Below are 13,131 nucleotides of genomic sequence, written 5' to 3'. Positions count from 1 at the left end.
GATAGAGTATTTATATTTAAGTAAAAAGTATTATTTGCTATTTAAAAAAGCTCTTATTCGCTTTTAAGAAAAGTTTTGTAAATTTTATGAATAATATTAATATTCAAGCATGTTTCATTTACAAATAAAATATATTAAAGTTTTATTTACTCTTAAGAAAAGTCTTATTTGATTTACATTTAAACAAAGTCTCATTTGCAAATAAAAAGTCAAATCATATTTATTTTTGTGAAAAGTCTTATTTACGTTTAAACAAAAACTTGTTTACAAATAAAATTTTTAAATCTTATTTGCTCTAAATAAAAATCTTATTTGAATTTATGTAAGTTTTATTTGAGTAATTTTTTTTTCCAACAAAACACCGAAAGGGTAAGGGGTTAGACAGATCCCAATGTGTAAATAACCATCAATCAATATTCCATATATAATGTTGCCTAAAAGTGACAACGCCTAACAGAGACCAAAGAAAATAAAAAGATTTAAGATAGAAATTTTCTTATTCATCTTTTTCTCATAATAAATTTACAATAAAAGAGAAAACAGAAGTTTTCCCATAATAATATGATGAAACGAAATAATATTTGGGATTCGAAGAATAGATAATATATTATCTGAAGAAAGATTGAAGTCTTGGCCGAGTGAGAAATAGACAGCGTGTGAAACTCAATCCATTCTCCACACAACCAATAACGCCATGCTCAACTGCCATAACGAGGTGGATTTATCATTTATGTACGGAGGGATTCAACTTAATTGGCTGCAAATCCAACACATAATTTTTATTTATTTTTTTACTTTTCTTCACAATATATATCACTTTTATTTATATAATTCAAATTTTATCTTCAACAACTTTTCGTATGTACCTAAAACAAAGGTGGTAACTTACATGTATTGGACCTTTGGTTCCAGTTTCTTGGAATTCTCTCCAAATTTTTGGTCGGATAAAAGTTGTGTACATCACGATTAAGTTGCAAGTGAAAATGATCAAATAGCTTGTGAAAAAAATGTCTATTTAAATAGTAAAAATAAAAATTTTAAAATTAGTCACACTTATCATATTATCCTTCACATAAAAAACTTGAAAATTATTCATTAATCGTTTAGTTGTTGGGAATTCGAAATTTTAATCTCGAATTCACAATCATTAATATTTTTAGTCGTGAATTCTAGCTTTCAAACTCGAACTCACAACTAATATAATTAGTTTTGAATTCTAAATTTAAAATTCGAATTTACGACCAATATATATTCAAGCAGTGAATTTTAGTTTTAAAACTTGAATTTCACAACCAATACTTGTGAATTCGAACTTTAAAACTCAAATTCACGACTTCAAACTTATCCCATAACAATTTGATAACACACAACTTCAAATATAATATTTGATAAAACCCACATCAATCTCTCCATCACTTGAATTTTTTAGTTTGAGTTTTTCAATTAAAATCAAACTCCCAATTTTGACATATCTCACATAAAATTTCAACTTTCGCAAATCGAAAAGTTTGGATATCAGCCTTTTCTTCTCAAATCACACCACCTTATGCATTTCCTATAACTTAAAAAAGAAATTAACTATAACTTTGAAACAGGATTTCGACCATGAAGTCTTCCATGGAAGGATGCGGAAATTGGTATTTGTTCTCCTTTCTATAACTCTGTTTTTTCTGTTGGATTGCACCCCTCGTGCTTTTTTTAATATATTTCATTTACCTAAAAAAAAAACTCACACTCCCTGAACCCTATTTCATTTACCTAAAAAAAAAAAAAAAAACTCACACTCCCTGAACCCCTATTGCTCCTAGCGTGATATCTAAATGCCACCACGTTGTCGCGAAACAATCTAACGATAGATCCATCGTCACACGCCATCGCACATCTTCACCGGTCACGAGAGAGGGAGAGATCAACAAAGAGAGAAAGAGATTGGCAAATGTAGATCAATAGAGAGAAAAGAGAGCTGTCTTGAAAATTATCTTTTTATACAAAATTTGATTAATTTTTAATTTTTTATGTTAGTAGATATTTATTGGATAGTTTTATATATTGGCTCATAGTGATGCATCATTAATCGGAGTATTTTCCATCCTCAACCAATATATGCATATGAAACAACGCAGCAAATAAATTGCAAGGATTCACTAGTCAACAGTATTACGAAATACGAAAGGGCTAACAAAACCATTAAAAGAAGAAAGGGAAAAAAATGGCGTATTCATCCAAACATTAATGAGTGATTGACATGAGAGCACGCAGCTTCTCTCTCTTCTTGAGTTTCTTTGCAACGATCCTGCTAAATTAGGAGAGAACCAGTGAGATGAGAGACAATCGATAGCAAAGAAAAACTACACAATCACAGAGCAAGAAACAAGACAATGAAAAGTGTTGCAGCTCAGCATACCATGCTACTAGTTGGGGTTAAGGTGGTCATTGCTTGGGCATATAGTAAGAAGGGTAACCCCCGATGGCCGTTTGTTGAGGAGGTGTTTCTTTCTTAACACCATACTGAGGATAAGAGTATTGTGGATGGACAGCGTATGGAGGAGCTGCTGCCGTTGGTGGACTTGTATAGGGAGCAGTCGGGTATGTTGCCATTGGTTGGGGATAAGCATAGCCCATAGGGGCTCCACCATTCATATGTACGGGCAATGGAACTGCGGATTGTGGTAGCTGTGATTGTGAAACCTTCCCTTTGTAGTTGTCGGCTAGCTTGACAGTGATGTTTCTTCCCTGCAATTCATGAGAGAACATTTCACATATCCATCTTTTACAGTTCAAAGAGATGTCTTTATATTGAAGGCAAGGGCAACTCACTCCAAGCAATTTTTGGGGGTCGTCTATAGCTTTCTTTGCTGCCTCGACAGTCTTGTAGGTAACAAAGCCGAACCCACTGTAAAAGGACCAATCTATCAGACCGGAGAGCGAGAGATTTGTTCTTTGAGTTGAAGAAGAAAAGTATGGATTAATTTTTCTTTACCGTGATTTATTTGTGTCCTTGTCATAAGCAACGGAACCCTCTTCAATCTCACCATGCCTACTGAAGAAAGCGAGCAGCATCTCACTCGTCGTCTCAGGTGACAAACCACCAACGTACAATTTCCTTTGGGCTTGATCAGGTGTTATGCTGTTGCTGCTTAGTCCTTCACTCGCAAGGTTACAAACAGCCATACGACCCTGTGGGTAGATAAATTGAAAGGGGAAGTTCGACTTAGGGGTTCTGGTGATTTTTTTTTTTTTTTTAATTGGAAAGACTTCACGTTTTCTGCAAGGTATGAACAAAAATACTCACATCAATCATTTTACTGGGTGCTTTTAGAGCCGTCTGAGCAGACTCCATATCTTTAAAAGTAACAAAACCGTAACCACGCGATTTTCCGGTCACTTTGTCGTATATCACAGCACCCTCTTCGATTTCACCATGCTCTAGAAATGCCTGCATCCAATCATTCACTCAACATAAATAAGTCAAAATGTTTGCATTAATACCCTAATACTGCATGACCAAGAGTGCAAGATTAAAGAATAGACACATTGAAAGTCTGGCTATATTATCAGTGAAATTGTATAAACAGGGTGAAGTCACAAAAACCAAAATGCATGTCCCGCAGGCAGCAAACACTCACAGCACACAAAGTTTCTGAAGTAGTATTCCATGCTAAACCACGAACAAAAAGCTTGCGAAGGGCAGGATCAGCACTTGCAACACTTTTAATTTCTTCGGCAATAGAAGGATATTGGGACCCCCTTCACGCCAGAACATGCAAACAAGCACACACATACAAAAGTCAATCCACACAGCACGCCACCAGGATGAACAAGAACGGCCTTCAGTTTAGTGTAAGAAGACATGTAGACGCACAACAGGCATCCACCTCGCACACCACACACAAGCACAATTAAGCATTTGTGTGCATAAAGGGTAAAAACATGAATAATGCACTATTAAATCCTAGTAGAAAAGCTTGTACATTGAGATAAAGCCCTCAACCCCAAAGAATGAAAAACTAAACAGGGAAGACAAAAAAACGAAGTAATTCATATCCTCATTTCGATTTCCAACAACCCACGCATCAGATCTCGCCACTTCTAGCCTTGTGGTGAGCCTTCTGGTTTCTAATTTCTCTGATACAGCTTGCAATTACACGAGCATCAATGTCAAGTATTACGAAGAGCTATACTAACAAACTATTGTTCCTTATAGCAAAATCCCATGTATATGACCATTGCAACTCTTCGCCAACTCAAATTGTAAAAATCAGCAGAGCTATATATTAGACTTCCCGTACAAAATGCCAACGCAATCAAATCCTCTAAGCTCATAATTCAGAAAACCACGTGGTTCAGTTAAACATTTATGCAACAAGTCCATGCGTCCCATTAAATATGAGCAGTATTATAACTAATAGTTCTAAATAAAGAAATAGACATATCGGCTGCGGCAATTTATGGTATAAAAGCTAATCTTGAATCACTGTCTATCTACTTCCCAAGACATCCAACTTACATAAGGAAAATTCTAAACTATTCCACACATGAAAAATAAAAGGAAAAGGAAAAGGAATAATCACAAGGCCCAGTAATATAGATAAGGAATTAGGGTTAAGGAATTACGCTCTAGCAAGAATATCAACAAGCTGCGGCTTAGCGAGCGGGTCGAGAAGCGCGCGCAATTCCTCCGTGGTTGAATTCGCGGTCGAATCGTTGGAGTTGGGCAACACCTCGCCGTTCCCCATTTCATCTAGCTTCCTCTTCTTCAAATCCTCCATCTTCTGCACCTCTCTCCGCTTCCTCTATGTCTCTCTAGCTCCCAATTGAAGATTTTTGTAGAAATAAAAGGGCAGCGGCAGCCTAGCAGTGTGTGTTTGTTGCTCGTCGCTGCGAAAACTGGAAACCCTTTCCTCGGTTACGGACAACATGCTCTTCGTTTTGTTTCATGCGAAAAGTCACAAACTTTGTGAATTGGGCCTTAATAAGTTGGGCTGTGGCAAGTGGGCAATTCAGACTTCTTGCCCCCTTAAGCCCAATACATCATTTGATCATCTCCCACCAAAAAGAATGAAAATTTAATATTTTGATGAATTAATACTCCATCTCTCCTCTTCTCAAAAAAAAAAAAAAAAAAACTCTATCCCTCCTGAAATATATTCTTAAGGCGAGGCGGCATGAATTCAACAAAAATTAATGGTGTATTTGATTAGTGGAGAATGAGTTTTATAAATTAAAAAAAATGATGATAGAAAAAGTAATGATAGTGATTAATGAACCTATTAAAATGAAAAAAAAGGTAGGTCCATTAGTGACAATGTGTGTAAATATATGGAAATTGTAATAGCAACAACTAGTGGAATTGTTTCCGAAAATAAATTAGGAAGTTTTGGAGACAGACGAAAAAGAAAATAAAGGAAAATGTTTAAGGGATGGAAGGAGTATGTATTTTGGATTTTCATTATGAAAACATAGCATGCGATAAAGTTCGTATGATTAATCATGAAGAATATATATATTGAGACATTTGCTAGCATGAATTCTTGATACATTTATTTATTTTAGTACTCCATGTTTTGCCACCAAAATGATGTATATATATTTGATCATAACAAGCCCCCCTCGTCAAAACTAAAGTTTTCCAATCTTAATCATCTCAACTTCACATCCTGAAAAGATTAATTCATAGACTCAGCAAGTTGCTTGAGAAGAGGTTTTATTCAACTATGTAACAAGTGAAGTACACTTATAAAAAAAAAAAAAAAAGAAACATCTGAGCTTAACTATCATTGCAAGAAAATGTAAATGGTGTTAAAGGCAAGTAGCTAGTTTATCTTAATTGGGAATCATTATCATCAGACACTTCTGAGACAGAAACTTCTGGATCTTGATCTTCCATTGTGGATTTGCTGTTGGATTCCATGAGATTTTTCGTAGTTTTCTGCTGTTGATCGAGCATCATCTTCAGCTTCTTGCCTTGTTCTTCGATGCTAAGCTGCAAGTTTCTTTGAATCTGCGCGCAATGCAACCAAAATCACGTCATATCAACTCATCAGGAGAGAGAGAGAGAGAGAGAGAGAGAGAGAGACCTCTAGTTGTTCGTGGAGGCGCATCTGGACGTCGAGTTGCAGCTGCAGCGCCTCTTTGATTTGCATACCACTGCGAGGCATTTTATGATGAAGACGCAAAAATATATTTTTAAAAATGTGTTCCAACTAATTATAAGTAATTATCTTACGTTTCTATGTCGATCTGAGCTACGTTGCTTCCAATGTTACTCCTTTTGTCTGATCTTCCTGCAGCAACAACAAATTAACGCCATTTATATATGCACAAATTAAATTTAATTTGGACAAAGATCAGATTTCTTTCATTGTGAACGAAACTGTTATAGACTCTACACCTTCCATTGATTCTGGCGCGTACTTCACATTCCGATATTTCTACAAATGGGAAGAAATTAATAACAGATAATGTTAGTTAGAAAAAGATAATAATAGAGACATATATGAATGAATGGAGAATTAGAAAGAAATATATTATGCACCTGCAGATGGCTTTTGACATGAAAAATGGTGAGCCCCTCTGTATCCATCAGCTGCAGTATTGCCTTAGGCCTCGCCTCTAGAGAGAGGTGAGAGAATCAGTATGTACTGCAAGAGAGAGAAAGCGGGTAATTAATTAAGGTTGAAGACAACTTACTGTCAGAACCACCAAGTCGATTCACACAATCAACAAATCGATCATGCAGATCTTGGCTCCACCTAATCCTCGTCTTGCTCGATGTAACAACGTTACCACTTGCAGCCTGCTGTCCAAACGGATTCATGTTTCCAAAATGAGATGCACCAACATTCTGTGAGCCCTGCTCAGTGAGAGAGAGAGAGAGAGAGCCTAATTATTACTGATCATCAAATGTGATGTTGATTCTTGAAAAACTTACGCGAAGATCATGAATCGGATTGAAAGGGGGAGACGGGCTTATCATGCTCGCGTCGTCAATGTCGCCTAGTAGCTTTTCTTGAAGAATCAAGAGGTGTTCATTCTGATCAGAGAGATGGTTAGGCCTAAAAATTAGGTTTTTTGGTGGGGATGGATCTACAAAGATGCTCCTTCCAAATTGATCACATGAGTTGAATGTGGCAGCGTTTTCTTGAAGATCGTACCGCGATAAGCCCATGTGGGCCTCAGTCGCGTAGAAAGCAGCAGCCGTTGATCCTATCCTACTGACTATGGCGTCAGCAGGCCACGGATCAGGCTGTTGCTGAGTGCCCGAGTTTTGAGGAAACTCGGGCAGCTCAGAAGCAAAAGTGGTTGCAAATCCATAACTATGATTCAATCTCTCCATTGATCAAGCATCAAAACAAATCACGATTCTGTTTGATCTCTTTAAGACAGACTGCAGAGGAGAATCTTGCAGCCCTAAAATGAGCCTGTTTTTTTTGTCGATTAATTCCCTCGAAAATGTGGAGCCCGCATTGAACACGTGGCTATCAACTGCAGATTGGATTGATCTTGATCAAGCAGAAGCAATGCTTTAATGCATGAATTAATTTCTTTCCTTTTCTGTTGTTTGGAATCTTTTGCTGTTGTGACCTCTTTTTGCTTGTTTGAAATGTAGTGTTTGTTAGTATTGTAATGCAGCAGATGTGAATGTTTCAACAGCTGAATTTTGAGGGTTTTATAATTCCTTATAATTGGATAGGATTGGAACAATGAGCTTTTGACAATAACAAAGACAAAGAAAGTGTATAACACAAATAATCTAATGCCCTATTCGTCCCTTTCTATCAAGACATGCTTGCATTCCTCGTCTAGATCTCTCTCTCTCTCTCTACAGACACAGTTACAATATATATATATATGGAGTATAAAACAAAGATTAATCTAAAAATTTGTGTGTACTAATCTATTAGTAGAGCGGGTAATGTTTGAAGCTAAAAATATTCTATATTCAAGTTTATCATATATCACGATCTTTAAAATTATTTTTCTTTCACCAACAAAGAAGATAATGAAAATTTAGCAAATGGAGATAATGATGCAATGATCAGTTCCAGAACCTGCAACATCTCAATGCAAATTAAAATATATTGCTAAAATTGAAATGCATCTCTATCATCAAGAAAGTTTTTTGCTCTTCTTATGAAAATGCTAAACAATTATTGCTAATATTGCTAAAATATATATTGTTAATAATAAGCGATTACTGCAACGTGTTTATATGTATCATATAGATACAATATCATTTAGAAAGTTTATTGCTATTTTTGTCTTACTTAATATTGTGTTAATGTCGGCCTTAATAAATAATTATAAAGGCGTCGAAATATATATAGACAGGTTCTAATATTGTATGTGGAGATTCGAGCAACATTTAATTAGCTGTCTTAATCAAAGTTTAGGATAATTACAAAAATGTAAGAACAATTAAAATGTCCATAAACAAATTAAACCGTGTACGCGCTAAACTTTAAAATATTTTAATTAATTTTTTTCTCAGAAAAAGTTTATAGCCCTACGTATATTTCAATGTACTAATTAGGCCCATCTTGATTGTCTGTTAACAGCAGAGACCAGAGAATTGTAACAGATTAGCGGTGATTGTAGTGCTCGAGCTTGAGTACTTATAACATTTTTTTTACTTAAAAAAAAAGGAAAAAAAGGATAATTTTATTGGATTTTGATGAAAATCTTTAAAAAAAAAAATAGCCGTAAAATATATGATTAATATTAGTTAGCTGGGGATGCGACGATTGGACTTTCAGATAGTGTGAATCGATTATTATAAAATTGAAATTTTTTATTGCATTTTCAATAATTAAAGCAGCCTCTTGATCTAAACTATATATTACTAAAAAGTCCGGATCTGATATTTTAATGTCAACGCTCATAACGTGCTAGAAAGAAACAAGTTGTCAAAAAATATATAAATATTGTTGGAACTAAATAATCGTCTTTTAGCTTTCTCAAAGGACAAACATTTTATGCATAATGGACAAGAAAAATTTTGATATTGCCAATGAGAATTCTTCTGAAATCATATTTGCAATGAGATAGAAATACAAGATTCCAGATACAACTGTATTTCATCGATTATGACATCAAGAAATGGATAATATATATTTATAATCACCAAGTTCTCATTGTTTGTTTTGAACCTCTCGCACTATAAATATATATATAGAGTGGCTCTCAAGAAAACAATATAAATATATATAGGGGCAAAATAATAAATACTTTTTTTGAAAAATAAAATTTAAAAAATACTCATTTTTATACAAACATATAAATTATGTCTATTAAGATATTTTTACCTTTGTGTACCAATTATTTTATTAAAATTATAAAAATAATTAAAATAAGAAAATAAAAAATCATCACCATCACCGGTCGGCGGCCGATGACCACCGCCTGCCACCGTCGACTGATGACCACAGCCCACCAGAGGCAGCGGCCAACAACCGCCACATGCCACCTTTGGCCGACGATCACCGCGCCATCGTCAATCGTCGTGCTTCGCAGATCTACACCACCATCAACGATCCACCACCACCACCATTACCAATTCACAAATTCAACGCCGCAAATCTTGAATAAAAATAAATGCTTCGCCCTAGCATACTCGACGTCAGGTATCGAGCATTGAGCATCGAGCAATAATTCAAATTGAACAATTGCTCGACACCCGAGCACTGTGTGTCGAGCACATGTAGAATTGTGAAATGTGAGAGATGGAAAGAGAGACGGCAAGACACGACGACGTTGTGGTGAGGCGGTGGCACGACGCAAGGGAGGGGGCGACAAGACGGTGGCGCAGCGCGGTGCAGAGGAGAAGGTGGGGGATAGCACTGCCACTCAGCTGTCATGTCTCCCTCCCCACACACATCTCTCTCTAGAGAGAGATGTGTGTGGGGAGGGAGACATGACAGCTGAGTGGCAGTGCTACAGTGAAGCGGCGACGAGGCGGTGGCATGGTGCGGTGTGACCCAGCGGACTGACTAAAGGATTGAGCCGTGCCCAGACTCACTCATGTCACGTCAGCCCTTTGGTCAAAAGGCTCAAAGTAAAGTCAACCCCTAAAATGTATACTCTTCCGAACATTAAATGCCTTTTAATATGGATTAAATATGAATCCCGCTTTTCAGAAGAAAGTACAAGGATGACTGATGGACGTCAACATCAAGTATAGATGTGCAGATCTTTCTACTCAGTCGTTCCTTGCTACAACGTGAAGAATTCAAAGAGAACAATGGATCGAAAATTGAAGAATAATGTAACATTATTAATCAGTGTTGTAATTTGTTTAGAATCAATGTTATAAAATTAAATTTAATAAATCGAGCAATTTTATTTATAAAAATAAATTATTTATTTACATAAGGTTATTAAATGTATAATATATTTGATGAAGTCACGGTTTTTATAAAATTTAAATTGGTTTAAATAGTTATTAATTTGACCTTCATTACATTGGTTTGTTTATGGATTCAAACTCATAATTTTAACATGGGTAAATATCATATTAAACCTTGAACTATTCTCGCTTTATCAAAAATACCCTGAAAGTTTTGAAATGCTCTCTAAACCCTCAAAGTATAAGGATTTTATCAAATATATCCTGCATTTATTTTTCCGGTCATCAGAAATGTGACGTGGCTCGCCGGATGACACAGTGTAATTTAAATTCTATTTTTTTAATCCATGTCATTTTATATTTCATTTTTTAATTCCTGCGTTCTCTCCCTCTCACTCTACCGTCTCTCTCAGTCCAAAGCTCTCTCTCTGTTCTTACCTTCAAAATTCCACCCTGTTCTTACCTTCAAATTTCCACCGCAATCAAACACATCCAATCAAAGGTCCAACTGAAAATCACAAAATCAGAAGCCACCGTTTCTCACAACTCATGCTCATTCCCTTTCCTCATCCAAACTACACTCAATTTCACCTCTTCCCCAAAACGAAATTCAAAATTCTCACTCTAAACCCTAACTGACATGGTGAAATCACCTGAAAAGCAGCAGCAACCTTCATCCTCAGCCACCGCCGCCGCTTTGGAGGTTGTTCAAGAAGCTTCCTCTTCATCCTTCTGCAAATACAAGGCTGCGCGCAAGCGTAAGTGGGGGAAATACGTCTCCGAGATCAGGCTCCCTAACTGTAGGGAGAGGATCTGGCTTGAATCCTACAACACGGCGGAGAAGGCGGCGCGTGCCTTCGCCGCCGCCCTCTACTGCTGAGATCCAGGTCGCCGCCGCCGATTGACCATGGTGGAGAAGGCGGCGTGTGCCTTCGGCGAAGATCTGGGCAACGCCAAGTTCAATTTCCCCGAAAATCCGCCCAAGATCGAGATCCAGGTTGCCGCCGCCCGCTTTGCCCATGCGTCCACTGGCGCCGAGACCTCGGGTCAGGTCGACGATCTCGACTCCCAGTCGAACTCGCTCTCCTCGTCAAAGGCGCTGCAGCACGCTGAGTTGCCGTGCCCGTCGGTCTCCGGAAGGTTGCAGACGACGGCGGGGGTTCGCTGCTGCTCGCCGGAAATCGTGGCCACAATTTGGGGCCTAGGGTTTCAAGCGGCGGCGACTGAAATTGTGGGCTCGCCTGCTGCAGTCACCGAGAATTGAGGGCGAGGCGACAGCGGCGGCCAGTCGCTGCTGTCAGCCGGACGTTTGAGAAGGCGGTGGTTGTGCGTGTGTAGGGTGAAAAAGGGAAGATGGAGATAGATAGAGGGTGAGAGGTGAGAGTAGTGGGTGGCCGGAGAGGCGGCAACCTTCACGGGGGAGTGAGGAGGCGAAGGATATTACCAAGAACAAAGAGAGAGAGACGGTAGAGAGTAGGAGAGGAAACGCTCATACAGACTGAGTAGATGACATGGATTAAAAAAAATCAATTTAAATTACACAGTGTCATCCGGCGAGCCACGTCATATTTCTGGTGACCGGAAAATAGATGCGATATATATTTGATAAAACCCTGATACTTTGAGGGTTTAGAGAGCATTTCAAAACTTTCAGGGTATTTTTGATAAAATGAAAATAGTTCAAGGTTTAATATGATATTTACCCTTTTAACATATATATTCCGTAATATTTTTGGATTTTGATTAATATTATTATATACTAACATAGATGGTTTATCTATTTAGATGTCCTGAAGGCTAAATGACTTTTATTTTTTAAATTTGTAATTAAACAAAATGATTGAATGAGTATTATTTGAACATTGATTCAAAAAAAATATATTAAACTATATGCATATATAACTGATACTTATCATTATAAACACTTGCTTTTTGTTTTTTGATAAATTTATATAATTATATTAATTATCAATTAATAAAATTTAGTTGGTATTCAACTATTTAAAACACAAAGTTGAAAAATAGTTTTAGATTCAGATTCGTAATTGAGTAATATTGGTGTGATTTGTATACAATAAATTGTGCATGTTTGTTTATATTTTTTGAAGTTTAGCATTTATATTTATTTATTCATTATATTATTCAATTTCGATGCCCATTGTGTATCGTGCATCGCAAGGGTGAAGATACTAGTTTGAGATTATAGAATAGTACTCCCTCCATTCCATAAAAATATGCATAGTATGAGACGACACAAATTTTAAAAAATCTTGTAAAGTATAGTGTAAATAGAGAAAGGGTCTCACATTAATTGATTGTGATATTTAGTGAAAGTATTATTACTATAAATGTGCTATACATATTTTTATAGGACAGAAGAAAAAGAAAAAATATGTTTTTATGGGACGGGGGAGTAGTATTTAAGTACGCACGAAACTAGTTTCATTGGGATATTATGTAATTGGTCAAAATATTCCAAACAAAATTAATGGGCTCTATACTGGCCTTGTGGAGTCGTGTTTACTTTTAATGGGCTCAAACAAATGAAGAAGAATGCTCAATATTATTTGGGCTGAAAATATAAAATTGGGTATTAAGGATTTGGGTTTGGAATTAATAGTATTGCTTAAAAGAAAATCAGTGCATTTGTTAATGAACATCAAAATCTAGAAAAGAAAAATATGAAGGTTACACTTTCTTTCCCAATCTTTTGAATTTTCTATAAATCCAACCTGAATTTAACTTTAACAAAAAACAACAATATCTTCTTTTGTTTTTTAACCAAT

At 36.4% G+C, this 13,131-nt stretch overlaps 1 protein-coding gene and 2 pseudogenes across 2 annotated transcripts; 1 reads left to right on the top strand and 2 right to left on the bottom strand.

The window, feature by feature from the left end:
* Nucleotides 1–2,066: 2,066 nt before the first annotated feature.
* LOC130988857 (UBP1-associated protein 2C-like) lies at nt 2,067–5,038 on the bottom strand. 2 transcript variants are annotated; one of them, XM_057912813.1, is made up of 7 exons: nt 4,615–5,038; nt 3,627–3,747; nt 3,293–3,436; nt 2,981–3,177; nt 2,818–2,893; nt 2,405–2,733; nt 2,067–2,293 (listed from the first exon to the last, which is right to left on the bottom strand). In XM_057912813.1, the coding sequence occupies exons 1-6, from the start codon at nt 4,767–4,769 to the stop codon at nt 2,431–2,433; spliced, it is 996 nt and encodes a 331-aa protein (XP_057768796.1). In that variant the 5' UTR covers nt 4,770–5,038; the 3' UTR covers nt 2,067–2,293; nt 2,405–2,430. The 2 variants fall into 2 exon arrangements, with proteins under 2 accessions (XP_057768796.1, XP_057768794.1); XM_057912811.1 differs by having other exon boundaries at nt 2,067–2,296; nt 4,615–4,922.
* Nucleotides 5,039–5,813: 775 nt separating this feature from the next.
* Nucleotides 5,814–7,710, bottom strand: LOC130988856 (protein PHOSPHATE STARVATION RESPONSE 2-like; annotated as a pseudogene).
* A 3,075-nt stretch (nt 7,711–10,785) lies between these two features.
* Nucleotides 10,786–11,609, top strand: LOC130990534 (ethylene-responsive transcription factor ERF017-like; annotated as a pseudogene).
* Nucleotides 11,610–13,131: the final 1,522 nt, after the last annotated feature.

The sequence above is a fragment of the Salvia miltiorrhiza genome, chromosome 6 (genome assembly GCF_028751815.1).
Source record: "Salvia miltiorrhiza cultivar Shanhuang (shh) chromosome 6, IMPLAD_Smil_shh, whole genome shotgun sequence".
In the NCBI taxonomy this organism is placed as follows: domain Eukaryota; kingdom Viridiplantae; phylum Streptophyta; class Magnoliopsida; order Lamiales; family Lamiaceae; genus Salvia; species Salvia miltiorrhiza.
The sequence above is the reverse complement of the archived record's forward strand: the minus strand, read 5'-3'. Positions and strand labels throughout refer to the sequence as shown.